This window comes from Anoplopoma fimbria, chromosome 11 (assembly GCF_027596085.1).
Source record: "Anoplopoma fimbria isolate UVic2021 breed Golden Eagle Sablefish chromosome 11, Afim_UVic_2022, whole genome shotgun sequence".
Taxonomy (NCBI): domain Eukaryota; kingdom Metazoa; phylum Chordata; class Actinopteri; order Perciformes; family Anoplopomatidae; genus Anoplopoma; species Anoplopoma fimbria.
In genome coordinates, this window is record NC_072459.1 from 8,104,976 (window position 1) to 8,130,210 (window position 25,235).

A 25,235-nucleotide genomic window follows, 5' to 3' on the forward strand; every position below is an offset into this window, starting at 1 on the left:
TGCAAGAAATGACTGTACTCTTTCAGAAGCAAAGGTGGAGGTAGTACAAAATGAGTTGAGTGGTTCTTTTTTCTGACTTTGACGTTCCTTCCTTCCAGTTCACTTCCTGTCTCTTACCAACAGCCAACATTGCTAACTTTTTACCGTAAGTGTCTCACTCTGAAGTTTAAATAACAAGCTCACTAATTAACAGGAAGTAGTTTGGGTTTATTATCCGTACATCTGCGTAAGTGTCTCCAGTTTTAGAGTGGGTTGCCAGATACAGTCTATAATTTACGGCCTTTAGTGTAGGTTTCAGGCCCAACCAAACCTGGCAACCTCACTGTGAGTTCAGGAAGTCACTGCATCAGGCTGTTGTTCGGCATAAAATAACTTTCGCTGTTACAACTGTGTTTGTGTACGGCTTAAACAACAAGATATATGTGTTAATGAGTGAGCATTAGCAGGTACCAGATTAGCTGCTTCCAGTCTTTATGCTAAGCTAGGCTAATAGCCTCCTGGCTCCAGCTCCACAATTAATATTCATGATACTGATCATTTGATTTAACTCTCTGAAAAAAATGCAAATAATCATTTACTTAAACTGTTTCAGTTGCTTACATTTAATCAAACCTTAACCACTGAGATCACCGGTTAGAAAATAATTTCCATGAACAATTTATGCTGCAGTTAAATGCGTCTAAAAGGCACCGACAGATGACCTATTTTACCAAATATGAGGACTTTTGCATATAGACTTATCCCACGATCCCGCATCGAGGAGAGGATTGACTATTGTTTCGACCAATGAGGTTTTGTTCACAGACATTACATCAGGAAAAAACCCTGCCTCAAAAACAAGGTCCATCTAAACAGACAAAGCCGGCAGCACCTCAGTGAAATCCATCACGGGTGTCACGGGGAGAAACAAGTGGAATTTGTCATTGACATCAGACGCGTCATTTATATAGAAATGTCAGCATAGCATTCGCATAATGATGGAAACAACAACGCTGAGGGCTCCGGTCGCCTCGCACACTGACGGCTGTGTGCAAACGTCACCAATAATGTGTCTTTAGTCTAGACGTGTCAGGGCTCTGTGGGATCTATATCCACGCCTTTTTGTCAGCGCCCTTCAATCTTCCCTGTTGCTCCAGAGCTAAGTGCAAGAGATTAATAAGTGGATTTGTAATGCACAACCTCAGGTTTGACACCATAAGTCATCGGCTGTTTATCGCTTTGGCTTTCTCGGCCCAGGATTGAAAAATGGCAGACGCTGAGTAAGTTAGTTAGCCACCCTGCACTCCCCCCCCCTCCCGCCTCCCTCCTGTTCCCAACCCCCCACCCCACCCACCCTCCTTCTTCTTCTTCCCTCTCGTACTTCAGGACCGGGAGGTACAGTATACTGTAGCAGCTAATGAGGAGCTTGTGTCTTCTGTGTTTGTTTCCCTCTGGCAGACAGATGATGTGACGCAAACAGAGGGCTCTCAGCAGCTCCAGCTCCAGCACTCAGACTCTTCAGAGAAGCAGCAGCCCAAAAGGTTACACGTCTCCAACATTCCCTTCCGCTTCCGGGACCCCGACCTAAGGCAAATGTTTGGGGTGAGTGACACGGAGGAACAATCCGATTTATTAACTTATTTTCGTGTGTTTTGCAGCCTTTTTCTGTTGCTTAATGTGACAGTGCACCTGTTAAGTTAATTCCTGCTACCTGGGAGGATGGTAACGACAGAACAACAAAGGTGGTTTTATATTTGGCGTGCCACTTCGCCTCAGTGCCTTTGCTTACGCCAGAAGAAATAAAATATTCAAGCTTCAGGGAAAACGAGCAGTTTGGCTAATTCACACAACAAAAAGGCCAAGTATTTAGCGACCGAGGCAATCCTTTAAACCAGCATTTTGTAAATACATTGGTAGCTACATTTTCAGATTTTTTACAAGTTGGAAAAGTGAAGAGAAACTAGCCCAATCGGTCACAATCAGGTGCTGATGGGTCAGAGTTAAAAACTCTCTGCTACACTGACACCACAATGAAGTTAGTTGAGACATGGAGCCCAGGATGGTCATCATTTGACCGTTCATCTTTGTCCTCTCTCTCCTTTGGCGATCCGGTTGATTTAAAAACCTGTTTGATCAACTTTATGAGCTTGAACACTTCCTTTTGTTATTAACGATTAGAATGTTGACCAAAACTATGAAGGAAATCAATAGCGTTCTTCTCCAAAAAGCTTGCTGGATTCATGACTGAAGAATTACCTTTTTAGAGGTTTCACATACAGAGCTGTCAGCTGCAGACAAATGCAATCAGATTACATATCAGCTCACCAGAAGCCCTCGACAGATACTCTCTCTCTCTCTCTCTCTCCCTGTCTCTTGCCCAATTAATGAGGCAATGAATAGTTCAACAGCTCACCCTTGTGTCTCACAAAAGCCTCAATAAGAATTGAACCATACATCCCCGATTCAATAACCATAATGGATCTGAACGGAGACGATTGCCAAAAATGTACTTTAAATGTTAGCCGCTAATTGATGCATTAGAACCCGGAGGCGTTAATTCTCGTCGTTATGAAGACAACATCCAGCTGATGATATTAATTACTCGAGAGCCCTGGCTGTGGCTTTTATAAATTGCAGACAACATGGCTGCTCTCTCTCTCTCTCTCTCTCTCTCTCTCTCTCTCTCTCTCCCTCTGTCTCTCTCTCCCTCCCTCTGATTGTTGGCTTTATTGTTCCCACTCTGGTGCAGGTCTCGTTGAATCCAAATCGCCTCAGTAATTAGCTCGGAGGCTTTGTGTGCCTCGCCCCGACGCATGCAGATATACGATACAAAATTGATCGCGGCCCACCCAGTCGCCCTCAATCACCCATACTCACCCACATGTTGTCCCCACCTCCCTCCCTCCCTCCCTCCTTCCCCTCCGTGGTGGTTGGCATAGTGGAGGATTGCGTGGATTGATCGTCCCGGGTGGAACTTGGCAAAGAGATAGCTGGTCCGCGCCACCCTCTGACACGGCCTCCACAATGGGCCTTTGTGTGCGCGGCGTGTGCACAGCCTCATCCTTTTCCAGCTCTAATGGCTTCTGGAGCGCCATCGGCTCAATACGCCATTACCGCTGCGCATGAGTGAAACCCGCAGACATGCAGCGGGAGAGACGGAGGAGAAGGAGAGTGGTGGAGTTGCTGCTCCGTCTGCTCCCACACGGCTGTAGAACACCCTCTCTGGTGGGGAGTCTTTGGCGCCCTAAAAACAAAGGGCCCGAGATGCGCCCCCTGCACGCAAACAGGGGTTAAAGGGGTGCGGAGAAACCTGTGAGCCTTTAACGAGGCGCTGAATGAAGGGCTCATTAGGACGACCACAGCAGACCTTAATCAGTAATTAGAAAACTGTGATCTCTGAGAGCGAGCAGAGTGCAGGGGAAATGAAAACACTCTGAGCTGGAGCGAGCGAGCGCGCTCAGTGCGCGCCCATGCTGCGCTGCTCGAGGGTGCCCTCGTTTGTGCGACCGGGTTCTTCAGCAGTGCTTCGCTCAGTGCATGTAAAGGGCTCTCACAGCATTCCCCGCGGCAATCAGGACCTCCACCCTACCCACCACCCCCACCTCCTCCTCCTCCTCCTCCTCCTTGCATCCTGCTGTCACGCTGACTGCTGTGCCTGAGCATGCTCCACACTGGCTCTGCTGTTTGAATACACAGGGCTGCCGGAGCGTAATTATAGGTTTCTTAAGAGCTTAGAGACGTTCAAGCAAATCAAAGGTGGAGGCGCAGTGGCCTCGATATTATTTGTTGCTTCCACACGAGGAGGCTTACGGCGTGTTTGTTATTTCACTTAGGAAAAAAAAAAAAAAAAAAAAAGAAGGCACACAAGGCCACGCAGTATCAAAGGACCGCAACAGTGTGTTTGGTCTCCTTTACGGCAAATAATGCGTAACATTTGTATGTATCCATTCCAGGCAATGTATGTATGCATTCCAGGCATCCATTCAGTTTCTGCATACATTTCTATTCCTCTGTAATGTATCTGAAGTGCACAGCATTTATTTAATAACAATAATGTAATGGAAGCCATATGGAAACAGAAATGAAACAGATGCCTGGAATGGTAGAGAAAAACACATGCAAATGTTTTAAAATGGAGCGGCATGAATTGCAAAATGGTCAGCGGTAATGTAGAAATAAAAAATATGGGATAAAATATGCAACCGCTGTTGCTTAAAAAGGATTCTGTTGTGTCTTTGGTATTGATTTTGAATTGTTTTAGTCGTCTATAGCTGCAGCCTCTTAGATGACGTCAGCCCCCCCGTCCTCCCTCTAGAGAGACTCCTCCCATTGAAGCTATTGTTTATCGGTGCTGCTGATGCAGCTGTTTCTGTGTGTGTGTGTGTGTGTGTGTGTGTGTGTCAGTGTGTCTGTGTGTGTGCGTGTGAGTGAGTGGGCGGGGACAGAAGTGCATGAGATCACTGGTGAGCAGCGAACAGTCCCCAGCGCCATGTGGAAATCCACCAAGACGACTTCCTCTGAAACTAATTAATCGACGCCACAAGCCCATTACGCTCGGTTAAAACAATTAGCATCTGCACATCGCGTGGGGGAAGCATTGTCATCTCAGGCGAGGAGAAAGGGTGCATCACGCTGGGATGTAAATGCCTGACGCTTTCCCATTCGAGTCAATGGAGCTGAGCGCCATATGAGGCAGATGTGTTAAAGGGATCTATGGAGTCCCTTCCAGAGCGGATGCATAGGAGACAGAGGAGCTTTTAAATAACCACGCTTTGTTTTCCCTTTAGCTCAGCTGTGGTTAGGCCACCGCGTAACCCTTTCAAGTGTGCTTTTTCCGCTAACCCATACACCCTTCACCTCCTCAAGCCCACTCCACTTACTTCAGCCAGATAATAGCCAGCTCCTCCTAACCCCTATTAGTGGCTCAGTCAAACGATCCATCCATTCCCATTGAGCGTCGACCACATGGAAGGCCCATTTCATCCCCGTTGCGTCGAAATGAAGGCGACGCGGACCGCTTGACAGGGTAATTACTTTTAATGAAATAATACGGCCATTGTAGACAGCAATTAAAAGTCGCTCTCACTCCACTCATTAGAAGAACTTACAGTTTACTTTCATTCCTCTGTTTTCTAATGATCCGAAGGCAGGCCCTTTTTAAATCGAAAAAGGCTGGAGCGTGTTAACCCCCGGGGACCGGCCCTTAGGTCCTGTTGACTGTGAGAGCACACAAACAAAGAGAGGAGGAGAGAATAAAGGAGAGGCATATAAAAGGATAGAGAGGTGTATCCACAACCGATCCGCCGAACTCTCCACAAGTCAGGAGGACTCCAGGAAGTGAGTTTTCCCCAGGTGATCGCGGAGGTGGAGAGAGGGTTCCACGTCTCAAGACAACTTCAAAATATCATCTTTTTATTGTTTGTGTTAAAACAAGCGAGCAAACAAACATGAGAAATGTGTAATCAAAGACGGGGTATTTCTACAGACTCTGTGATCTCATTTCATAAAGCATTGATAGAAATAGAGAAACGCATTAAAGCAGCATCTACGACTTGTCTTACTTTTTTATTTATTTTTAAGTATTGCCAGCCAGCTTCAAGAACTGTTTGCCGAGCTAACAAATGCAAATTGACCACCATTTCCTCACAAAAGTAACATTTCCATATTTCCTTAATGGTTTTTCTTTTCTCTAGTCGTCCTCCTCATGAATTCACAGCCAGTGAGGCTTTCTAACTCCATCTCTGCACCTCTCTTCTCTTTTTCTTTTTCTCTCTGCAGCAATTTGGAAAGATTTTAGATGTGGAGATTATCTTTAATGAGCGAGGATCCAAGGTAAGTGAACTAGAACACCAGCTGCTTCATTACCATGTACTTCTTCTGTTTCCTAATGATGGCATTAGTGTAGTGTGTACATTGGCTGAGAGTAGTGGTCCCTAAGCCTGGTCCTGGAGAGCTGCATCCACCATGCCTCTCCTTCTCTTCCTCCCTCCCTCCCTGTTGTTTTTGTTGTTGCAGCTCTAACCCAAGTTGTGAATCATTAGCCCTGTCAATCAATTCATTATTGAGCTGTTTCACAATTCACTTAATCCACCAGCAGGCTGCAGGTCCTGAAGCTTATGGAATTGAAACTGCTTGTTTAGGGAGGGTGTTTGAAGCCTCGGTGTTGGTCCTACATTATTCAGGTTTTTTGTTTTAACTATAACTCGGGATGAGAATAACGTTCTCTCAGGGTGTTTTTGCAAATTAATGTAGTTTAGCTGAAAGAAATTTGAAGTCTAATCCTAGCTTTGCCTCGCATTTCGGGCTCTGGACAAACAGGATATCATGTGTTAGCTGTATGGAAGCTTTTACACATTGAATTAATGCTCACATCCGAGCGAATTACTTTTTTTTTTGTTCTAAAGCAGCCAGTTAAAGGACAAGGCCATGAAAAGACCAAAAGCACTAATGTGTTAGCGCTTTCTTAGCACTTTCTGACTTTCCGACTGTGGCTCTCAGCATGAGGTCCATTGGTTCCTATTCAAATTTAGTCTCAGTTTTTTTTCTTTTTTTTAATAAGGCCTCAGTATTTTCATTAAACAGCCGGGAACTGTAGCTTTAAGTTAACGTTCTTTTAACAGGAATAAATAATGTTGTTGTTGTTGGGGACTATTTCCAGCTGCGGATCGATCCACATTTCAATCTACAGGATGGTGTTTGTCAAAATAAACTACAGTGGGTTTGTGAAGGTGCATTGATGTGTATGTATATAATAATAGCTTTGTGGCAATAATGGAGGAATACCATATAACACATAAATACTTTTGGTCTTTTCATGGGATTTGTTGACATAAAGAAGAATATAGAATATATAGACAACCCTGTTTTCAAAGAGGTCAGCTGTACAGAAAATCTTAACATATTAAATGTAATTTGACTTCTTTAAACTGTATTTTAAGAGCATTGAAACGCTTTGATCATGTATGCATGTATACCAAAAGCTAATCTGAACTCCAACAAGCCACCATGAAAAAAAATAGCCACCTCGCTGCAGCGTTACTGCAGTATCAGTCTCCTAACCACCTACCATGGACAGGTGAGGCCCGCGGTGGCGTGAACAGCCCGAGTGCTACTCATCCAGCTGTTCATTTAATAGAGTGTACTAAGCTCCACAGCTTCCCATTCATAAAGGAGACAGGGTCCCTGGCTGGGTGTTGAGGCATGAATACTATTGATTCCCATTCATACCTGGGAGTAGTTTGGGCTCGTATAAAGGCATGCAGGGAGCTCTGGAACCGGCAACGCCACCGCACTCAGCCTCCTCTGCCAGACAAGATTGAGCACCGGATAAACCTGCCTCCTCCGCCGTAACAAGCATTTATTGTTTGTGCCCTACAAAGCCATTACCCATGATGCCTCTCTCTCTCTCTCTCTCTCTCTCTCTCTCCCGCGCCCTGTGTGCTATATAATGAACCTACCAGGCCATTAATAAACAATCTATTTTCTATGAAGCTTTGGCAATTTGCATTCAATATGTTGGTCTCCTTTGAAAAATGGTGGCTCCACTCTCCCCTCTTGTAAGCTAATTATTTGTGCATGATAAAAAAAAAAAAAATATATATATATATATATATATATATATATATATATATATATATATATAAAAAAGATAGAGGGGGGGTAACCACAGTCGGGTGAATGTCCAAAGGATTAATTTTGCCCTCAATTCCTTTTTTGAATTTATTTCTTTATCTCTCTCTCCCCAAGGACAGGTCCCGTGTTATTTATGCTAGGAATAGCAGCCCCGGAGATCCTGTGTATGCATATGAGATCACACCGCTCGCCATCTCTCACATGTATTACATCCTCAAGCAATTATCAGGCAGCGTCGGCCACGCTCCCTCTCCCCCTGCCCATATACCTCTATAAGTATATATAGAAAGCAAAGGAATGGGACTTGTTTGGCCAGCATATCTTTATGCTCTCGCTATAAGAGCTCAGGTCCAGTATCCCAGTCCACATAACTCAAGGAAGTGACAAACCCCCCCTGGGGAGCGGGGGAGTCAGAGAGTTGGGGGAGGGAGATGGAAATGAGAGGTTGGGTATATTTTAGTCATATTAAAGTCAATAAGCCTGCTCTTGTTCATCACAGAGGATTGGTATTTGTGCGGTGACACCATTCACTCTTTTGCATCAATGAGCCGGCGTGATTTTGCCTCCATAGAAGAAAGAAAATGTCCCACTTATTAGAGCAGTGAATTAGAAATAGTCAAGAGTTCAAGTTTCTCCTCAGCGGATTCACCTCCTCCCGTTGGCCGCGTCTTCAAAGGGAAGCCGAGGCCATTTGAGCGGCCTCGCTGCTGACGTTGTGTAGATAATTATACGACTATTATGGCAGCTAACACAGTGTTTTGCATCCGCGGCTCCCTGACATTCACCCATGGCACCGGTGCGCTGCTGTTTAATTGGGTAAAGCAGGCAGGTTTGTTGGTGTTGTTGTGCGAGGTCATGTCACCGTTATCCTCTCCTCCTCGGATCTCTCTGTTTGCTGTTTCCTGACGCCTCACTAACTGCCTCTAATTAATCTGGCTGCTTACAACTCGACTCTGCCGCCGCTGCTGCTCCTGTCTTCTCACCTCTTTCTCTCTCTCCTCCCTTCCCCTTTCTTTTCCCCTCTCTTTGTGAATGTGTGTGTGAATGTGTGTGTGTGTTTGTGTGTGTGTTATTCCCTTCTCCTTTTTCCTCTACCGCTGGCTAACGTGGTGCTCTCAGGGCTTTGGGTTTGTAACTTTTGAAACAAGCACAGATGCTGATCGTGCACGGGAGAAACTAAACGGTACAATCGTAGAGGGACGCAAAATAGAGGTGCTTTTCATTTTTCCCCATTTACCCATCTTTTTCTACTTCCTGCCTGCTGCCTTCCTCAACTTACCTTTGAACCCATGCATTAGCATGTGGCTGCAGTGTGTGTGTGTGTGGATTTCTGCATCCCTGAATGTGTGTGTGCCTGGATGCATGCATGCATAATGGTGCGTATAACTCGCTCTCAGTAGAACACGGGGATCCATACATGTCAACCCGGACACGCCAGTTGTCCATCATTACCTGACAATGCAGAATGAGTGCATGCCATCATCCTCTGGGTTTGCTGTCAAATCTGAGACGACCTGCATTCCGCTGTCACCATCGTTTAGTGTTGCCTGCTCTAATTCTGCTCTTGTTTACGACGAGCCCCCCCGCTCCCATCATTCTCATCAGGTCAATAGAAGACAATCAAAGCACTGCCTGCGTTTTTCTTTTGGAATCCATTTGTTTATTCGTCCAATTACTGAATTTGGAGGATGTTTTTTTATTTTTATTATTCATACCTGTGGGTTATTGGTGCATGTCCCCCCCCTTATATCCAGTAATTTAATAATCTGTACATTGAAATGATGAATAAATTCATGGAAGGTTGAACCAAACTCAATCACACCAAAGTGCTACATGCATTTACATAATCATTTCTTTATTTGTCTGTTCTGTTATGAATTTGTCTCGGGTTGCTGCTTGCTTTTTTGGCCCATCCTGGATGTTTGGATATTAAATGTGGAGGTCGCCTGTTAACACGCTGCGTGTTTTTGTGGCTTTGAACAGGTGAATAATGCAACAGCACGAGTGATGACGAACAAAAAAGTGGCCAACCCTTACACGAATGGTAAGGGCTTCAACATGTTCATAAAAACCTTCAAATAATAACATTTAGTTCTCGTTGTCAGTTGAGATTTCTTTTTTGTTCACCAGGCTGGAAGCTGAATCCAGTGGTGGGAGCTGTCTATGGTCCTGAACTCTATGCCGGTAAGAGACCTCCAGCTTCGGCACTTTGAATTTTGAGTGTTTTTTCTTTTTTTTCCTTTTCCTCTCTACCTTCCTCCACTTGCACTGCACCGTACCTGGGGCCACTATCAGACACAGCCAATCCCAATCTGACCCCTGAATTTCTACAATCGGGCTCATCCTGAACCTACTGAACATGAAATTCCCCTCAAAATCAAAGTGAATCTGAGAGCGGCCCAGATAAGCAGTGGATGATCCAAGCCTCTCTGAGTGGCTGAGGGGGAGCCAGAGCCATTGTTTGCTCCGTGTGCAACTGTAAAGCTGAAGAAAAAAAATGATTTCAAGAGCAAGCGCCCCTGCAACTGTTATCAGATTGTGGAGGCTGCTGCTGTGGATGGATTTGCCAAGTGCGCCAGATTGACTTTTACAGAGCTAACCGAATAAGGGAGATTGAGTGAGCGATATTGTTGGCACCTACCCTGTCGAAGGCCGCTATTCCTTCTGGTCTCCGTAATGGAGGAATGAGATGAGCTCAGTGGGGTTTTCCCTATCTCTCCCTCTGCCTCGACATGCCAGCTTTATTGCTGTATGTTATATGAACCCTTTGCATTTTAATGAGGGGGAAATGGTACTATTTCATTTGGAAGAAGTGCTGAGCACATCGCGCCACTTTAACGGCTTTCCTTTCTGCTCATTAGACTAAAATCTGTTCATTCCCCGGACAGCTTTACGGCGAACCTCTAAATAACTGTCCATGACAGAAAGCAGTCATCTATCATTTTTATTTCATCCCCAACCCCTCGCCCCCTCCATGCCTCCTCCCCTGCCTCCCACCCAACCTCCTCCCCCACAACGCTCTCTCCGTTTCGACATCTTCCCCCTGGTAATTATACACTCGCATAAACATACACACCATCCCTCTGAAGGTGCATGCACGTGTTCAAACATGTACATTATGCCATGGTCAGGTGGAATTTTCACTTCATTAAAAATGTGGACATTAGGTAAGTCTTAACTTACATAAACAATCACTTCACTGACCTATATGCACACACAACACTATCCCCTGCCCTGTTTTTCACATTCAGACCAAAGCATTCCAGCATACAGAAATAGATAACCTATGTAGAACACAGACACTAATACATGGCCCCTCTTTCATCCACACTTTCTCCATTTGCACTCACACAGACTCACGCACACACACTTCCCAAATCATCTCATAAATCAGAGGGAGTGTGGTCCACCACTCCAGGCAGGGGAAGCAGGAGGGGTTGGGTGATTTATTGGCTGCTAATTTTTCAAGTCGTCTTGACATGGCACTGGAGTTTGCCAAGCCTAAACGACAACATATGCTTGCCAGCTGGGAAGATGAGAAACATAAATAAGAGATACATTTTTGAAACAAAACCGCCCTAATGAGCAGCAAAAAGGAAGTTTTAGCTCTGAAAAAAACCCAAAGAAAAACGCCAATGATGTTTCACCCTCCCAAAGAAACAAAATACCACAAGAGTCAGTTTTGTGAAATTCAGCACGGATTCCAAAATCATCATAGCTACAGTTAATATACTTTTGGTGGGAGTAAAATGGGATATAAAGGCGATTAATCACTGTTTATCAGTCCTCATTTCTGTGCGGGAGATCAGTGAAATTGGGAGCCATAAATCCTGGCTCGGTGACAGCACACTTCGTCTCCATTCGTCCTGGCGCTACAGGTTTATTGTCCTCAAAACCCATTCAGGAGAATGACGGATGAGAGCCTCATGCCGGCTCCTCGCTCTTAACCTCTTCCAGGGTAGATTGGCTCCTCCTACTGATGGAGGAAGGGGGGGGAGTAGTTGGTGGGGTACATGTAGACGGTGGAAACCAAGAGTCCAAGTTATCTGTTGCCACCTCACGTCCAGAAGCTTGCAACTGGGAGGATGGGTGATGGGGGGGTCGTGGTACAGGGAAAAGGAGCAAGGTGATCGGGCTCCAAGTCAAATGGAGGGATTGGCAATAAAACATGGCAGTGGCACAAATCACGCCGTGTGGCAGCTGGTAGGCATCCAGTATCCGTGCTCACCTTTGTCCTCTTTTACTCCGCGCTGATCTGGTTTACATGAAAACTTTTTGTAGAGCAAACCCCAGGCTCTGGCCTCGTGTGTATATATATTTTATATATATATATATATATATATATATATATATATATATAGGTCTATCCATATATAACAATGGCCACCTGACTGGCTCTGTCCTGATCCAATTTATTACCTTAATGGCTCTTGTACACGTGTCTGTTTGTACAGGTTATAATTATGTATACAGTGAGTGGGTGTGTGGCTGCTTTACAAACGTGAGTGTGTACAGGAACAGTGTGTACTCTTCTGTGTATGCACATACATTTTAATTGTGCTCATATTTATTTAAATATGCATATTAGTCAGTTGTATATGGGTATCTACATATGGAACAAATTTATCTTTGTATGTTTACAAGCACGGATGTGGATCTGTATGATCATTTTTAAATTTGCATTCATTTTCTTTTTTTTTTACATTTATGATAACAAAGCAGTTCAAAACATGGGACATTTTTATTAAAAAAAATTAATTAAATAAACATGGAAAGGCAGATCTGGACGCAATGAATTATTTCCACTGTTCATTTTACAATAATTGGCAAACTTTTCTGGATTATTCCTGGTGTTGGAAGTTTTCAGCACCATGGACAGCTGCCACTTAGAAACCCCCTCATGTGGCCAGACCCCTCGGGCTAACAGAGAGAGACTCTCCTCTGCAGCTAATTCCTAAGGAGACAGGCGATGAGTAGCTTTTCATTCACCGGTTCATATTTTCTGCTGCAAAGGTGGAGTTTTTCTTGAGCACTCGTGAAAAGCTTGCAGCTGTATAAATGACAGAAAAGAAAGGCTAATTGCCATCTTAATGTATGTAGACAGATCCTTTCATTGTTGGAGTGTACGTTAGGGGGATAATTAAGCTCCAGACTCTTGATTAGATTAAGCTGTTTTTGGTCCCTAGTGCGTGGATTAAGTGCTCACTGCCCGATGTATTTGAGCAGGAAGTATTAGAGAGATCAACCTTGTGGAAAATCAGATCTTTCTTTATGGGAGCCGGTTATGACCCCATCATTGGCACAGAGCTGGATTACCTCAGGTCCAACTGGCTCTGCAGGTATTGAGCTTCTCTCAAGTTGACACATATGACATATGAGGTGCAGCGTGACCCCGCCGCCCTCCAGCGCATAACTCATATTTTCTCCAGTCCCCCACCCCCCCCCCTCCCGGAAAAGGTGTTTGACTTTGGTGGCTAGACCAGGTTTGTGCTCTCATACACCGTAGCTGTTGTTGCTTTTCACAGGCTTACCAAGGTGTGACAGTGCCTTTGATTTATGGGTTATTATTGAAGCAGTGTAGCCTATCGCCAACTCATTATAAGTTTACATTCACATACATCACTGCATGCATATTGCATACAAATTTCCCAAAAAAGGAAAGAGAGAGGCAATCGGACTCTCTGCGGCCTAGGAATAGTACCGATTTGTTAACAAGAGGAGGGGGGGAAAGCAAACCCTCGGAAACTATCAAAGAGGATTGTTTTTGCCCTTTAGCAACTGCACTCAGATGTCCACTGCTCCAAAAAAAAGGAGACTAATTTAAATGTCAAGGTCAGCATTATAAATCACTTGGGGGGAAGGGGGCACCCTGCGAGTCCATTCAGTCCATTGGTACGTCGGCAGCAAACAAAGTGCCACGCACCTCTGTGGTGGGTGTTTTTTAGGGGGAGGGGGGTGCTACGTGGGCGTTACCTGGCCAAATGAGACGCAGAGAGTTTGAATATGTGTGCGGACCCACTAATGGAGCGTGATGTTAATGGCAGAAGACATTAAACCTGGCTCTCTGTGTTTTTAAAAGCACCACTAATCTGTCTCCCTGTCAGCTTTATTGAGGCAGTGGGGCTCGGGTGTGCATCGTTCATTAGGGTGTTCACTGGCCTCGTCCACCTGCGGGGTTAATGCTGCACACCGGCACTGTGACGCCGAGGCCGTCGGTCCCCCGGCAAAAACCTATACGCCACCGATTATATACGAGCTGCCGTGGATTTTCATTGCGGCCTAGTTTATCTGGGATCGCGAGGGGCTGCCTTCTGTCTCCTTTGTGACAGCGGGTTCATCTAAAACACATCGGATACATGTTATTAACCTGTGTTACCCAGGACCCAGGAGCTCCCCATCGCAGAGTGATCTCTGGATAAAGAAACCGAATGAGTCTGTGATGAATTCTGCCAAAACATGTCATGGAAATGAATAAAGAATAATAAGGTGAGGGGAGGGTGATGAGGGGGCGTTGCCGGGGGGATGACGGATAACGGGAATGACTGTGTTGTGATGGACTAGGCATTTGGGGGGGGAGGGAGGGTGAAGAACTGAAGGAACGGGAGGGCGGAGGGGGAGTGTGAGGGAATTTTTCGATTGCTGCAAAAGAGGAGGCCAACTTAATCACGTCTGGAGACCTGTGTGTTTGTATGCACCTCCACAGCTCGTAATCAGACGGCCACTGGACTGATTGAAGGTTAAGTAGAGTGCTGAGGATCACAACGCCTGTCCTCTAATCTGTGACCGCGGACATTTCCCCGCACCATCACACCTAACCCTTGCTACACCCGCCCTGAAGCCTTTTCAGCGCAGCCCTCCCTTACTCATTCTCCCGGTAGCCGCCAGCAGAGGACACATGTAGCTGTGTGATTGGCTAAAGATGGTCCCAGATGGGTTTGGAGATGGGGGTCATGCTGAGGTTTGGGCCTTGGCTGTCCGGCCCATCTGCTGCGTTTTCCCTTGGGGGGGGGGGGAAGTTGGGAACATCTAGTCAGGTTGTTCAACAACGTTCACCTGCCATTTGAGTGTAGCCAACACCTAGAAACGCCCTCTACCTCTCCCCCCGTCCACCCTCCCACTGTTCTCCTCCTCGCTGCTAGCCCATTGTGTCTAAACTATGCGAAAGCCGTGGTGCGAAACTAGTGGTATTGCATCCATTACCTGCCTATGCTTCAAGGCTGCCCCTCGCCAGGCATCGGGAAAGGATGCGTACAGCAAATGTGGATCCTTGCTGAGTACGGCACAAAGCAGCGAGCTGGGAAAGGGGAGAGTGCTCGATGAGGCGCTCCTAGAAAAGATTAAATCTATTGTTTCCTTGTCTTCCCCATAATGCATTCTGTCATAGGGAAAGCAGTGCCACACGTCTCTCTCTAATGCATTCTGTCATAAGGTAAGCAATGCCAAGTGGAGGATGTTCTCTGAAAGTCATTTTCTCTTCTCTTGTGTGTTTTTCCTTTTCCATAGTAACAGGGTTTCCCTACCCTGCCACAGGCGCTACGGTGGCCTATAGGGGTGCCCACTTGCGAGGTCGGGGGCGGGCTGTGTACAACACGTTCCGCACGGCTCCACCACCACCACCCATCCCAGCTTACGGAGCGTGAGTACTGAATCTCTAACCTAAACAACAGTGAGCGCTTCAGACAGTGCCTGTGTCCATGCTGTAGTATGAGTGTGTGTGTGTGTGTGTGTGTGTGTGTGTGTGTGTGTGTGTGTGTGTGTGTGTGTGTGTGTGTGTGTGTGTGTGAGTGTGTGTGACTGAATACAACATTTTCACGCTCCAATTGACCCTTTGCTAAGCCCCCCTACTATGAAGCCCATTCTGTCACTACAACATGTGTTTGAAGGATGTATCCAGGATGAAAACAGGTTAAAAAGATAAAGATAGAAGCTAAAGCTACGGATCACAGTGTAAAAGTGAACCAACATGTCACCTGGAGATCGAGACAGAAGACAATGAAATAAAGGAACAACACAGTTCCTGTAAAGATGTGTTGGTCTTTATTCACTGTTAGTCATTAAAAAGCAGAAGAAGCATCTGCAGACATTCAGTATGCCTTCAGTAGCTAGCCTAGCATAGAGGTGCTAACGGTATGCTCTGCTAATGTTAGCGCCAAAGGTTTTTACGTAGATACGTAACGTTTTAGAAATGTATATCTCCTTCCAAGCTCTTCAGGTAACAAGTATCACTGGTACACAACGTTTTACCATGACAAGCTCCAAAACCAGTAAACTAGCCTTAAAAAATCAAGTAACGTTAGCTTAAGAGTCTACGAAGCAGACCCGGATAAGAGTTGGACCGTGGTAGCGATGCTACGCTTTTGATTGGCCAGTCTGCGTGTGAAGGGCGGGACTTAGAGGAAGACCAATTAAGTTTGTGCACAGTTGTGGTGGTGCTATTCTTAGTTTCTCAATTCAAAGAGGAGACATCTATGTGATAATAGTCCTAATGCTGTATATTATTTTCTCCTAGTTTTGTATTATATTAGAACGCACATTGTCATTTATAATCAACACATCAACACTGTTTGTTAGAAATAATAATACTGGTTATCAGTCATTCTATCCATTTACTTTGTTATTCTCCCTCCTGGGGGGTTAAATCATTGTTGGTATCGAGGCATGTACACGCTCTAACTCCTATATTCCTGCATTGTCTATTGACAAAGGAGGAACTAACAAAGCCACAGGGAGAGCTGTAGAGAGCTGAGATAGCGTATTACTGGGCAGATCTCACTGGACTGTGACCAGGGTCTATGCTGATCTCCCGGCTTTGTGCAGCCCTGCCTCACGCTCCCCTCTTATCAGCAGTGGTCTGTGTGGCCGTGGGAGAGGTCTGACGGAGGCCGAGCGAGGGCCCGGTATAGCTGTCTATCTGTGATTAGATCGGGATCCGTCTTACTGCGGAGAGACTCGCTGCTGAAGCCGGGGACTGGAAATCCCACGTCCCCTTCTCCCTCCTCCCTCCCACTCCGAGGCCCCGTTGCAACTGACGGCAGCCTGGTTGATTTATATAGCGGAGTCATGTGATGGAGCTCCCATCGCTGCCTTCTTTTGTCCTCCCCCACCACCTCCAGCCCTCCTGACGCATCGCAGCAACTGGAAAAACAAACAATTTTTACCAGAGCAGAAAATTGGACGGGGATGTGAAATGGTTGCACTTTTCGCTCTAATGTGTCATTCATTATTTGTGGTACAGTACACTGAAGCTGCTAAGAGCTGACCCCGCTAGACCCTCAAATGGGCCAAATAGGAAGAGCGTCAAGGGCTCAGATTCAGCACGTACACCAAATCACCTAACGCCGCTTTCCTCTTCTCTTCTTTCACAGGGTGGTGTACCAAGATGGCTTCTATGGCGCAGAGATCTATGTGAGTACAGTTGGCTTTTTCCTCTCGCCTGCTTAGATGAAACAGAAGTAAAGCAGAGAAAAAAGCCCAGCCCCGGAGACAAAAACGTGATCTCCTCAGCCCCCGGCGTTCTCCCAGCCCCTCGCTGCCAAGCCGGCGTCGATTAGGCCTCTGTCTGCTGTGCCAAGAAACCCAACAACAAAATTTAAAACCCCCTCAGCTCCTCCCTCCTCTCTCTGTTCTCTCTTCCTATGATCTCAGACTTTGGCAAAGAGGCAGACCCGGGCTCAATGTCCCGTGTCAAGTTAGGTCATTTCTTACTTTAGATTTGTCTGGGCTGTCTTCTGTCTTCTGCCTTCCTCCTCCTCTCCTCTGTTTTGTGTCTGTGTACACTCAGAGGGGTTTGGCCGGGATATCCCCGCCTGCCCCAGGAGGGGGTCTGTGCCGGCCCGAGCGGAGCCGGTTCCTCCCAGCCATCGCCATGTGGGAGATAAGACGAGCGGCAGCAGATAAAGGGATTAGCCGTCCCTCTGGAGCTGTCCGTGCAGGCAGGGTCATATCAGGAGCTGGCCCTGCTGCACGGCGCCCTTGACAGAGAAAAGCATGGACGCCGTGGAGATAATGCCGAAATTACCACGCTGCCCCACTTTGACATAAGTCCAAACGTTTGCAGGAAGGGCGGGAGGGGGGGGATTTAATTTGTCCCTTTGATTCTGCTGATTTTTTCATTCTTCTTCTCTGCTGAGATGGCGAGATGACAGCGCGGCGCAGCAGCAATGACAGTTGCCTCTCACTTTCACCCTGACGACCAGAGTCTGGGAGCGAAAATGCCGAACCCCAGTGATATATGACTTACACACCAGCCCCCATGATAGGACTGTATTTCACTGGTTTTTTATTGAAGCGACATCCACCGCCGTAGACCAGACCCGGGCTGTGCTCTGAGAGATATTGCTCACACACGTTCAGCCACCTCCAGCTACGTCCTGCACCCCTGGTGTCCCTTGACCGGGGCCCGGCCAGGTCGCTCCATCACTGAACCCGTCACGCCGACCCCCTAGTGCTTTACTGCCATTAGTCTTGGCAGTGGCCGCTGCACTGCTTCAGACTGGATGAGTGTGCGTGAAGGTCTCGAGTGACCACGAGGAAGCCGTCCCTCAGCCCTCAGTGTCCTCCACAATCATTCAGTGGACACTGCCTCGCTGTCAAAACCAGCCGGCGTATGTGTCCAAGCTTCTTTAAAAACAACATAATAATAATAACCTGTTCATACAGTAGCAGAAAAAAAGGGAAACTGGATGCATACACGTATAAATATACTATACATGCATTGCATGTGCTTATACAAACAAGCGCATGCATACATGAATGCACAAACACACAGTTGGCACGCCAAAATAACAAATGTGCCGCACTGTTTGTGTGCAGGATTTGACAATGTGGGAGAGTGATTTATCGGTCCGTGTTTCTTCGGGCTGTTGCTGTAATCAGCGCAGTCCCGAGGCACCGCCGTCCCACAGGAAGTCATCCGCCTCAAGTGCTGTGACTTCCCGCCTCCGTGGGAGGAACCTTGAGGGGAATCGGGGGATTCTCAATAGCTGTGGCCCCTGACCTGATTTCATGTGCATCTGCAGCCGACCCCGCCACCGCCTCTCTGCACCACTCTCCGTCGGACGTCTCTCTCCCCCCCTTGAGTTTAAAAATGAATGAAAACATGCATTATTAAAAGCCACCTATCCACGGTATGGGCCCAAATGGGCACACACTCCACTGGCACTAATAGAAAAACAGTGGGAGAACAGCTTCATTTTTCAAAGAGAGTAATAGCGGCACTCCACAATGAGGTCTTTAATTCCTTCCCCACTCTGGCAAATGAATACGGCGGTCCTGGCTCCCCAACGGTCCGGCCGTCTTCCGCCTTCTTACTTCATTTGCGAGCCAGTGGGGTCGTGTAAAGGGGAAAAAGGGTCTCTTCAATAATGTAGCAGCAGAGGATCCGCAATCTAAAAGAAATGGGGCTGAATTTAGGGGAAGTTGGCTCACGTGGCCCTCACGTTCTGATGAGCCTGTAGTGTGACAATGGGCTCGCAAACCCCCCCAAATAAGCTGCTTCTGGGAGCATCATTCATCCCCCTGTTGCCACCGATCACACCATACATCAAACAGCGCCCTCTGGTGTCTGGAAGGGACCCTGCAGGAGGGGAATGTGGGCAGATGAGCAAAACACTGTGACATTTACCTATTAAGGCCATTTAAAGCTCCATATGTGCGTATTGTTGTGTCCATGTGTCTCTGAGATCTAACCTTTCTGAGCTTAATCATTGATTAACACTGTGCTATTTCTTTACAGGGAGGCTATGCAGCATACAGATTTGCCCAGCCGACTACCACCGCTGCTTACAGTGACAGGTGAGCGTCCCTCTCATCCAGCTTCTTCCTCATTATGTTGCACAAGGACTACTGAATGTTTAAAGTGTTTGCAGACTAAGATGTTATTAATTATATGGCATCAGAAATCAATATATGAATCATTATGTAACTACGGTGGTGTTAAAGGCAAAGTCCACCCTGAAATACCTGATTAGATTAATGTACGAGCATCTTTTATTCATATTTTTGGTTACAAATTTTGTTTATTTTGCAATCCATCGCAGATTTTGTCAGCAGTAGGCAGAAGAAACAGAATATAATGCTGAATAAATATAACACACGTGGAGTTTACAGTAAACACGTCTCGACAAGTTGTTAATGGGAACTTCGATTCAAAGCAACACGTTGATCCCGCAGGCTGTCAAATAGAGGAAATTGCAGGTTGAAGTAGAAATAGATGAGGAAGATTGAAGGAAACGGAATCCACCGAGAAACACACTTCATCACAAAATAAGTGCTGGGATGCAGTAAACATCACACGTTCCTATACAACCAGAATGCATTGTGAATTATGTTACGAGGGAAAATGTAGTGTTTTATGTTTGCTTTTTGACGTAAAACGCAAATAAGTTTGAGTCTGTGGGAAATGGAGGATGAGTAAAAAAACACAAGGATTTTACCCAGGAGGCTGCTGTTCGTGTTCAGTGTGAATTGAGTAGTTTTCTTGCCTAGACATAAGTTGTTAGGTTGCGTTTTTCTGGTTTATAGTCACTTAAAGCCAAACCCTGATGTTTTTTAATAAACCTAATCAAGTAGTTTTGTTGCCGAAAGTGCATTTTGTTTTGCTTCTTTGCAATTTATAAAGTTAATCACATGTTTCAAACTGTTAAAATCTGCGGCCGTAATCCGGGAGGAAATATGTTTCCCTCTAAACGTAACTGAGAGTGCAGTTAAATTGTGTGGGAATGTAATTCTGCAAGAGACAGCGTTGCAGAGAATGATGTCTAGCAATGTTGAAGGAGCAAAGGGCGGCTTTTTGTTTTAAGCAATTACAGAAAAAGCTACACATCTACGGGCTAATCGTAGATGGAGAACGTATGTGATGAATGTGAACTGCTTCGCCAGCATTGTACAATATTCTATTTAGGTTATTTTAGGTTTCATGAGTTTTTCTTCCTCACCAGTTATCTTATCTATTAGGCAAACGGCCATATTCCTTTTTAGCTCGGAGCTAAAAGAACAGACACACACTTCAAAAAAAAAAAAAAAAACTAACCTTGTTGGACTGGATGAGAAAAGCAGTGATATATGTCGTGACTCTCTGCTTGTGATGGGAGAGTGGGTATATCACTGCGGTATTTATGAATGGCCTCAGGTCTGTGGAAGGGAGACAGAGAGAGAGAGAGAGAGGGAGAGAGATGGACCGGCGGGAACTCTATCACTTCTGAGCGATGTCACTCTGGTTCAGGTGTGCTCCGTCTGAGGAGGCGGCGCTGATTCATTTCGGGGCCCCTGAAAGCCGTTGTCAGCCGGGGATGTGGGCTGGTTTGGGAATCTAATCTGGGAAGGATTGAGCATGTCACTTGTGATAACGTACACCCCTGCCTGAGAGCCTGAAGATCATATCGATAATGTAAGATTTATCAGGCCTCGCCGCGGCTCGAATTATGAGCAGCCGTGCTCGGCGAGAGCAGAAATTGGACAGCGGCTTCTTCTTCTTTTTTTTTCTTCTCTTCTCTCCCTCTCCGAGTGATTTAATTCCTGTTTCTCTTGCCTATACTTTTCCCCGAGATTTAATGTAATTCGCGCCCAAGTTGTTTGTTTTGCTTTGTCTGTTTGTTTCCTCTTGAATAAGCGCTCGTGCCCACTGGATCAATAGGGGTTTGTCGGTATCGTTGCAGCAATACCTTATCGGACTTAACCGCCGAGCAGTCAGACAATCATAAGGAGAGGTCACCGGGATTGTGGGAGAGGCGTGTGTGAAACCCGCTGCAAAATATGAAACATTTATTATCTGAAAAGCCTACAGTGCTCACAGGCTGCATTAGCAAAGCCCTTTAAGTAACTCGACAGAGTTCATACCAGAGAGTGTGATGCATCAAAGAGGCTCCACGTGAGGAGCCGGTCACATTGTGGAGACGCTGCCGGCTTCCAGTCGGCTCTGTCGAGGCTGCGTGACCTTGTACCGGGTGGTTTGACCTGCTGGTCGTCAGCGGTGCCACTCTGGTGAGAGTCATTTGGTAGATATATTAGCCTTAGAGGGCCTGTGGGGTTCGGTGCTCACTGAAGATAAGAGGACCAGGGAGACTCCCCCCCCCCATGAACATCTCATGGCACCGGCCCTCCTCCCCAAGGAGCCGAGGCAGCCGTTGTGATTTCACGTCCCGCCCGCTGACCTTGGGGGTGCTGCCGGACTGAAAACGGACCGAGCCGTATTCAGATTACTCAATGTAGCTCATGCGAGAGAAAAAAAAAAAAGGCGTTGAACGCTGTATGTCTTGTTGTCTCCTTTAGGAGAATTTCCTCCTCTCTCCACTTTTCTTTTTTTTTTATTCCTGGTTGAGTTGGTGCCCTCAGTCCTTGGCTGGGTGTGCCTTATCTGCTCCGTGCAGACCCTCATTTGCAAGCGAGCATTGAAGGGGGAAGAAAAAAAAAATAAAAAAGGGGAAGTAAATAGAGGAATATGTGAAGTCGAATAAATAAATAAATGAGGCAGACACATCTTGTCCTGTCTCAGAAGGAAATTGGAAGGATTAGTTCCGAACCAGCAACAATGAAAAGACAGGGGCGTGAGCCCAGTGTGCATTCTGGGTAAACAAGAAGAGGGTGAGAGACCAGGCCCTCCAGCACCAACCCTGTTTGCTCCTCTGTGTCGCTCTCTCTCTCTCTCTCTCTCTCTCTCCGCTCATTACCTATTCCATCCACCCAATCAAGATGACAATGAGAAGACAAGTATAATTCTCCGACCTTTGAACTCCCCTGTTTGAACCACCTTGTATAATGCAGGAAGCCCATGAGGCAGAGGAGGGATGGAATTGATCGTGTTAGAGACTTGAAAGAGTTGACTTGAGGGGTTGCGCATTAAACAAGCATGCATAAATGTTCCGCTCCCCCTCGTCAATGATAGATCAATGACTGTGTTCTCTGTGCCCCCCCCACCCCCCACCCCTGTTGTGCAGCTATGGCAGAGTCTATGCAACAGCAGACCCCTACCACCACACGATTGGCCCTGCCGCCACATACAGTGTGGGGACTATGGTAAGTCTATGAGAACGCCGCCGCCGCCGCCCCCGCCTTCTGTCTGCACCCTGTCTGAAACATCATGACACGAGCTTAGTGCACACACACACACACACACACACACACACACACACACACACACACACACACACACACACACACACACACACTCCAAAATAAAGACCAGAGACTGCAGCGGTCGCTGGTTTTTATTTATGTATTTATTCATCCATTTATTTAGTTTTTTGTCATGCTATGTGGCGCACCCTAGTGGAGCTGAGCGGTACTGGAAAACCCCAGCATGTGGAAAATTGGCTCGGACGTTTAGTGCAACAAACTCATGTTATGTCACCTCTTGCAATATTAATTTGACACGAGTTCCTCCTGAAATGAGAATGAGTGATTACTGCTGTGTGTTCTTATTCAACATAAACTTTGCATCTTAACATAACAAGGCCATTTCCAAGCTTTCTGTTCATTCTACATCGCTCAGCTCGCTACAGAGTGAGTTGGACCTCTTTTGTTTGTTTTTTCCCATTCAGCCAAACCAAACTTGAAGGGATGAGGTTGAATTTTTAATGTCTGTTTTTAGCTAGCTTTTGCAGCTACTGTAACATCAAAGATGAAAAGTGATGATAAATAAAAGAGCAACCTTTTTTTTTTTTTTTTATAACAGAGAGAGTTTCTCTTTGGTTTTTGTTTCACGATGATGAGGGGACGGGACCAGGCTCGCAGACCAATACCTAGAGATTAAGGACCATCAAACGCATGCAGCAGTGTTCCGTGGGACGTTAAAAAGAGAGAGAGAGAGAGCGAGGCGGAGGGAGGGAGCTGTCTCGCCCTCCCCTAATGCCCACTAGCTCGATCGGAGGCGTGCTCTCAGCTTGAGAAATGACTCAAATTTATCATTCCGGCATGCATGCGATTTTTCAATAACATAAAAAAAAAACAGGCGAACAGTTCCCCGGTGCAGCTGCTAGCTAAAAGCTTTCATTAATTAAGACATTTGTTTTTTTTTCCTCTTCATTTACTTAATTAAAAAAAAAAAAATGTGCTTGAATGTTTTTTATTCTTTCTTCTTTTTTCCTCTAAATTTCCTTCCATTTCTCTGACACTTTGATCGTCCTCTCAATGAAAGACTGGATTTGGCCCCTAAAAATATCAGAGCTAATGTTGTGTGTGTTGGGAGCTCAGGGAGCTGACCCAGACTCGAGGGGGTTGGGGGGGTGTTGAACAAATGACGGGGCTACTGGGAGACGGGTGGTGCAGAGGCCAACGTCGGAATAAACTCTAGGCTGCAGAGAAAAGACCAGTTTGGTTTCTAATTCTCTCATATTTCATTAATGCTTCTCCAGCAGAGAGGAGTCATTTTTTTGCATTTTAAAGCTATACAATAATTAGTTCCTCTGAGGTTGAGGTTGGAAATTCTCTTTACTCATTTCCAGCGCGCTGAAGCGTCTCGTATGGATGAAAGTTTTCGTACAACCAAGAGGGCTCCCCGAAATTAGGCGAAATTAGCCTTTGAAGACATTCAGTAGCCTTTGGAGTTTGTCTGAATTCTTAATTGCAGCAGAGCCCCAGAAAGATGAGAGGAGAGACTGTGTGTGCGTGTGTGTGTGTGTGTGTGTGTGTGTGTGTGTGTGTGTGTGTGTGTGTGTGTGTGTGTGTGTGTGTGTGTGTGTGTGTGTGTGTGTGTGTGTGCATGCATGTGCAGGTGTGCATGCATAGGCCCACTTGCATGCTTTATGTGTGTGTCTGCCCTAGATATCTGGAGCATGGTGCTAAATCTAAGGGCTAATATCCTGTGGTGGTTCGCCCCACCAGAAGGCTGAAGACACCTCCACTAGACTTGAAAAGGAGCCGTGATTAAACCTCTCTGAACTTATGCTGCTCTGGTTCAATCTCTGATATTGTTACAGCCTCAAAAGGGAACGTTTTTTCTTCGAGTAAAAAAAATAAAAGCACAATATAATTTTATTAATTTCTTAATGTAATGAATTAGAGGAAAAACGTAAGCCTTTTTTTTTTTTTTTTTTTGCTATGCTACGATGATATAAATTATTTTTTATCGACTGCCCCAATTAAGCTCCTCGTCCACCAATCCAGCTTAACTCCCGATGACCCTGTTCCTAACACACACTCCAATTATTGGCTTAAACATATCAAACCCTCCCCCCTTCGTGATCATTCCCATATGGAAACCGTGATTCCGATATGAATGACTTGCATGGAAAAAGGAAGGAAATTTGTGGAGAAAAGAGAAAGCGACTAAAGCTGTCACCTGAATACTGATTGGTACTTTTTCATCTTTGATGTTGCAGGCTAGCCTATACAGAGGAGGGTACAGTCGCTTCACTCCCTACTAAAAGAAAGAAAGAAAGCGAGAAAAGACAGAGACATTACCCCACCCCCCCCACCCACCCCCCAACCAGACAAATAAAAAAAACTATCTTTAAAAAAAAAAGAAAAGAAAAGACAAACACAAAACAAGCAAACGCCCGGTCCTTGGTGAAGAGCTAAATCTAACTAAAAGCTTCCAGGTCCCCACGCTGAGCCCCTCCCCCAACACCCTCTCAAGCTGATATTTCTACAACAACCTATTTGATGTCATCATTGGTCTGCTCTTGTTT

The 25,235-nt window shown here is 45.9% G+C and overlaps 1 protein-coding gene across 2 annotated transcripts in view; it reads left to right on the top strand.

Moving 5' to 3' along the window:
- LOC129097898 (RNA binding protein fox-1 homolog 3-like) overlaps positions 1–24,971 on the top strand; it is a 33,189-nt gene extending 8,218 nt beyond the window's left edge. For both annotated transcript variants that reach the window (XM_054606794.1, XM_054606793.1), the window contains 10 exons: positions 1,438–1,581; positions 5,758–5,811; positions 8,731–8,823; positions 9,595–9,655; positions 9,742–9,795; positions 15,115–15,247; positions 16,977–17,016; positions 19,346–19,404; positions 22,545–22,623; positions 24,927–24,971. In XM_054606794.1, coding sequence (XP_054462769.1) covers positions 1,438–1,581; positions 5,758–5,811; positions 8,731–8,823; positions 9,595–9,655; positions 9,742–9,795; positions 15,115–15,247; positions 16,977–17,016; positions 19,346–19,404; positions 22,545–22,623; positions 24,927–24,971 — 762 coding nt within the window. The remainder of the gene's footprint in view (positions 1–1,437; positions 1,582–5,757; positions 5,812–8,730; positions 8,824–9,594; positions 9,656–9,741; positions 9,796–15,114; positions 15,248–16,976; positions 17,017–19,345; positions 19,405–22,544; positions 22,624–24,926) is intronic.
- The last annotated feature ends 264 nt before the right edge of the window (positions 24,972–25,235 follow it).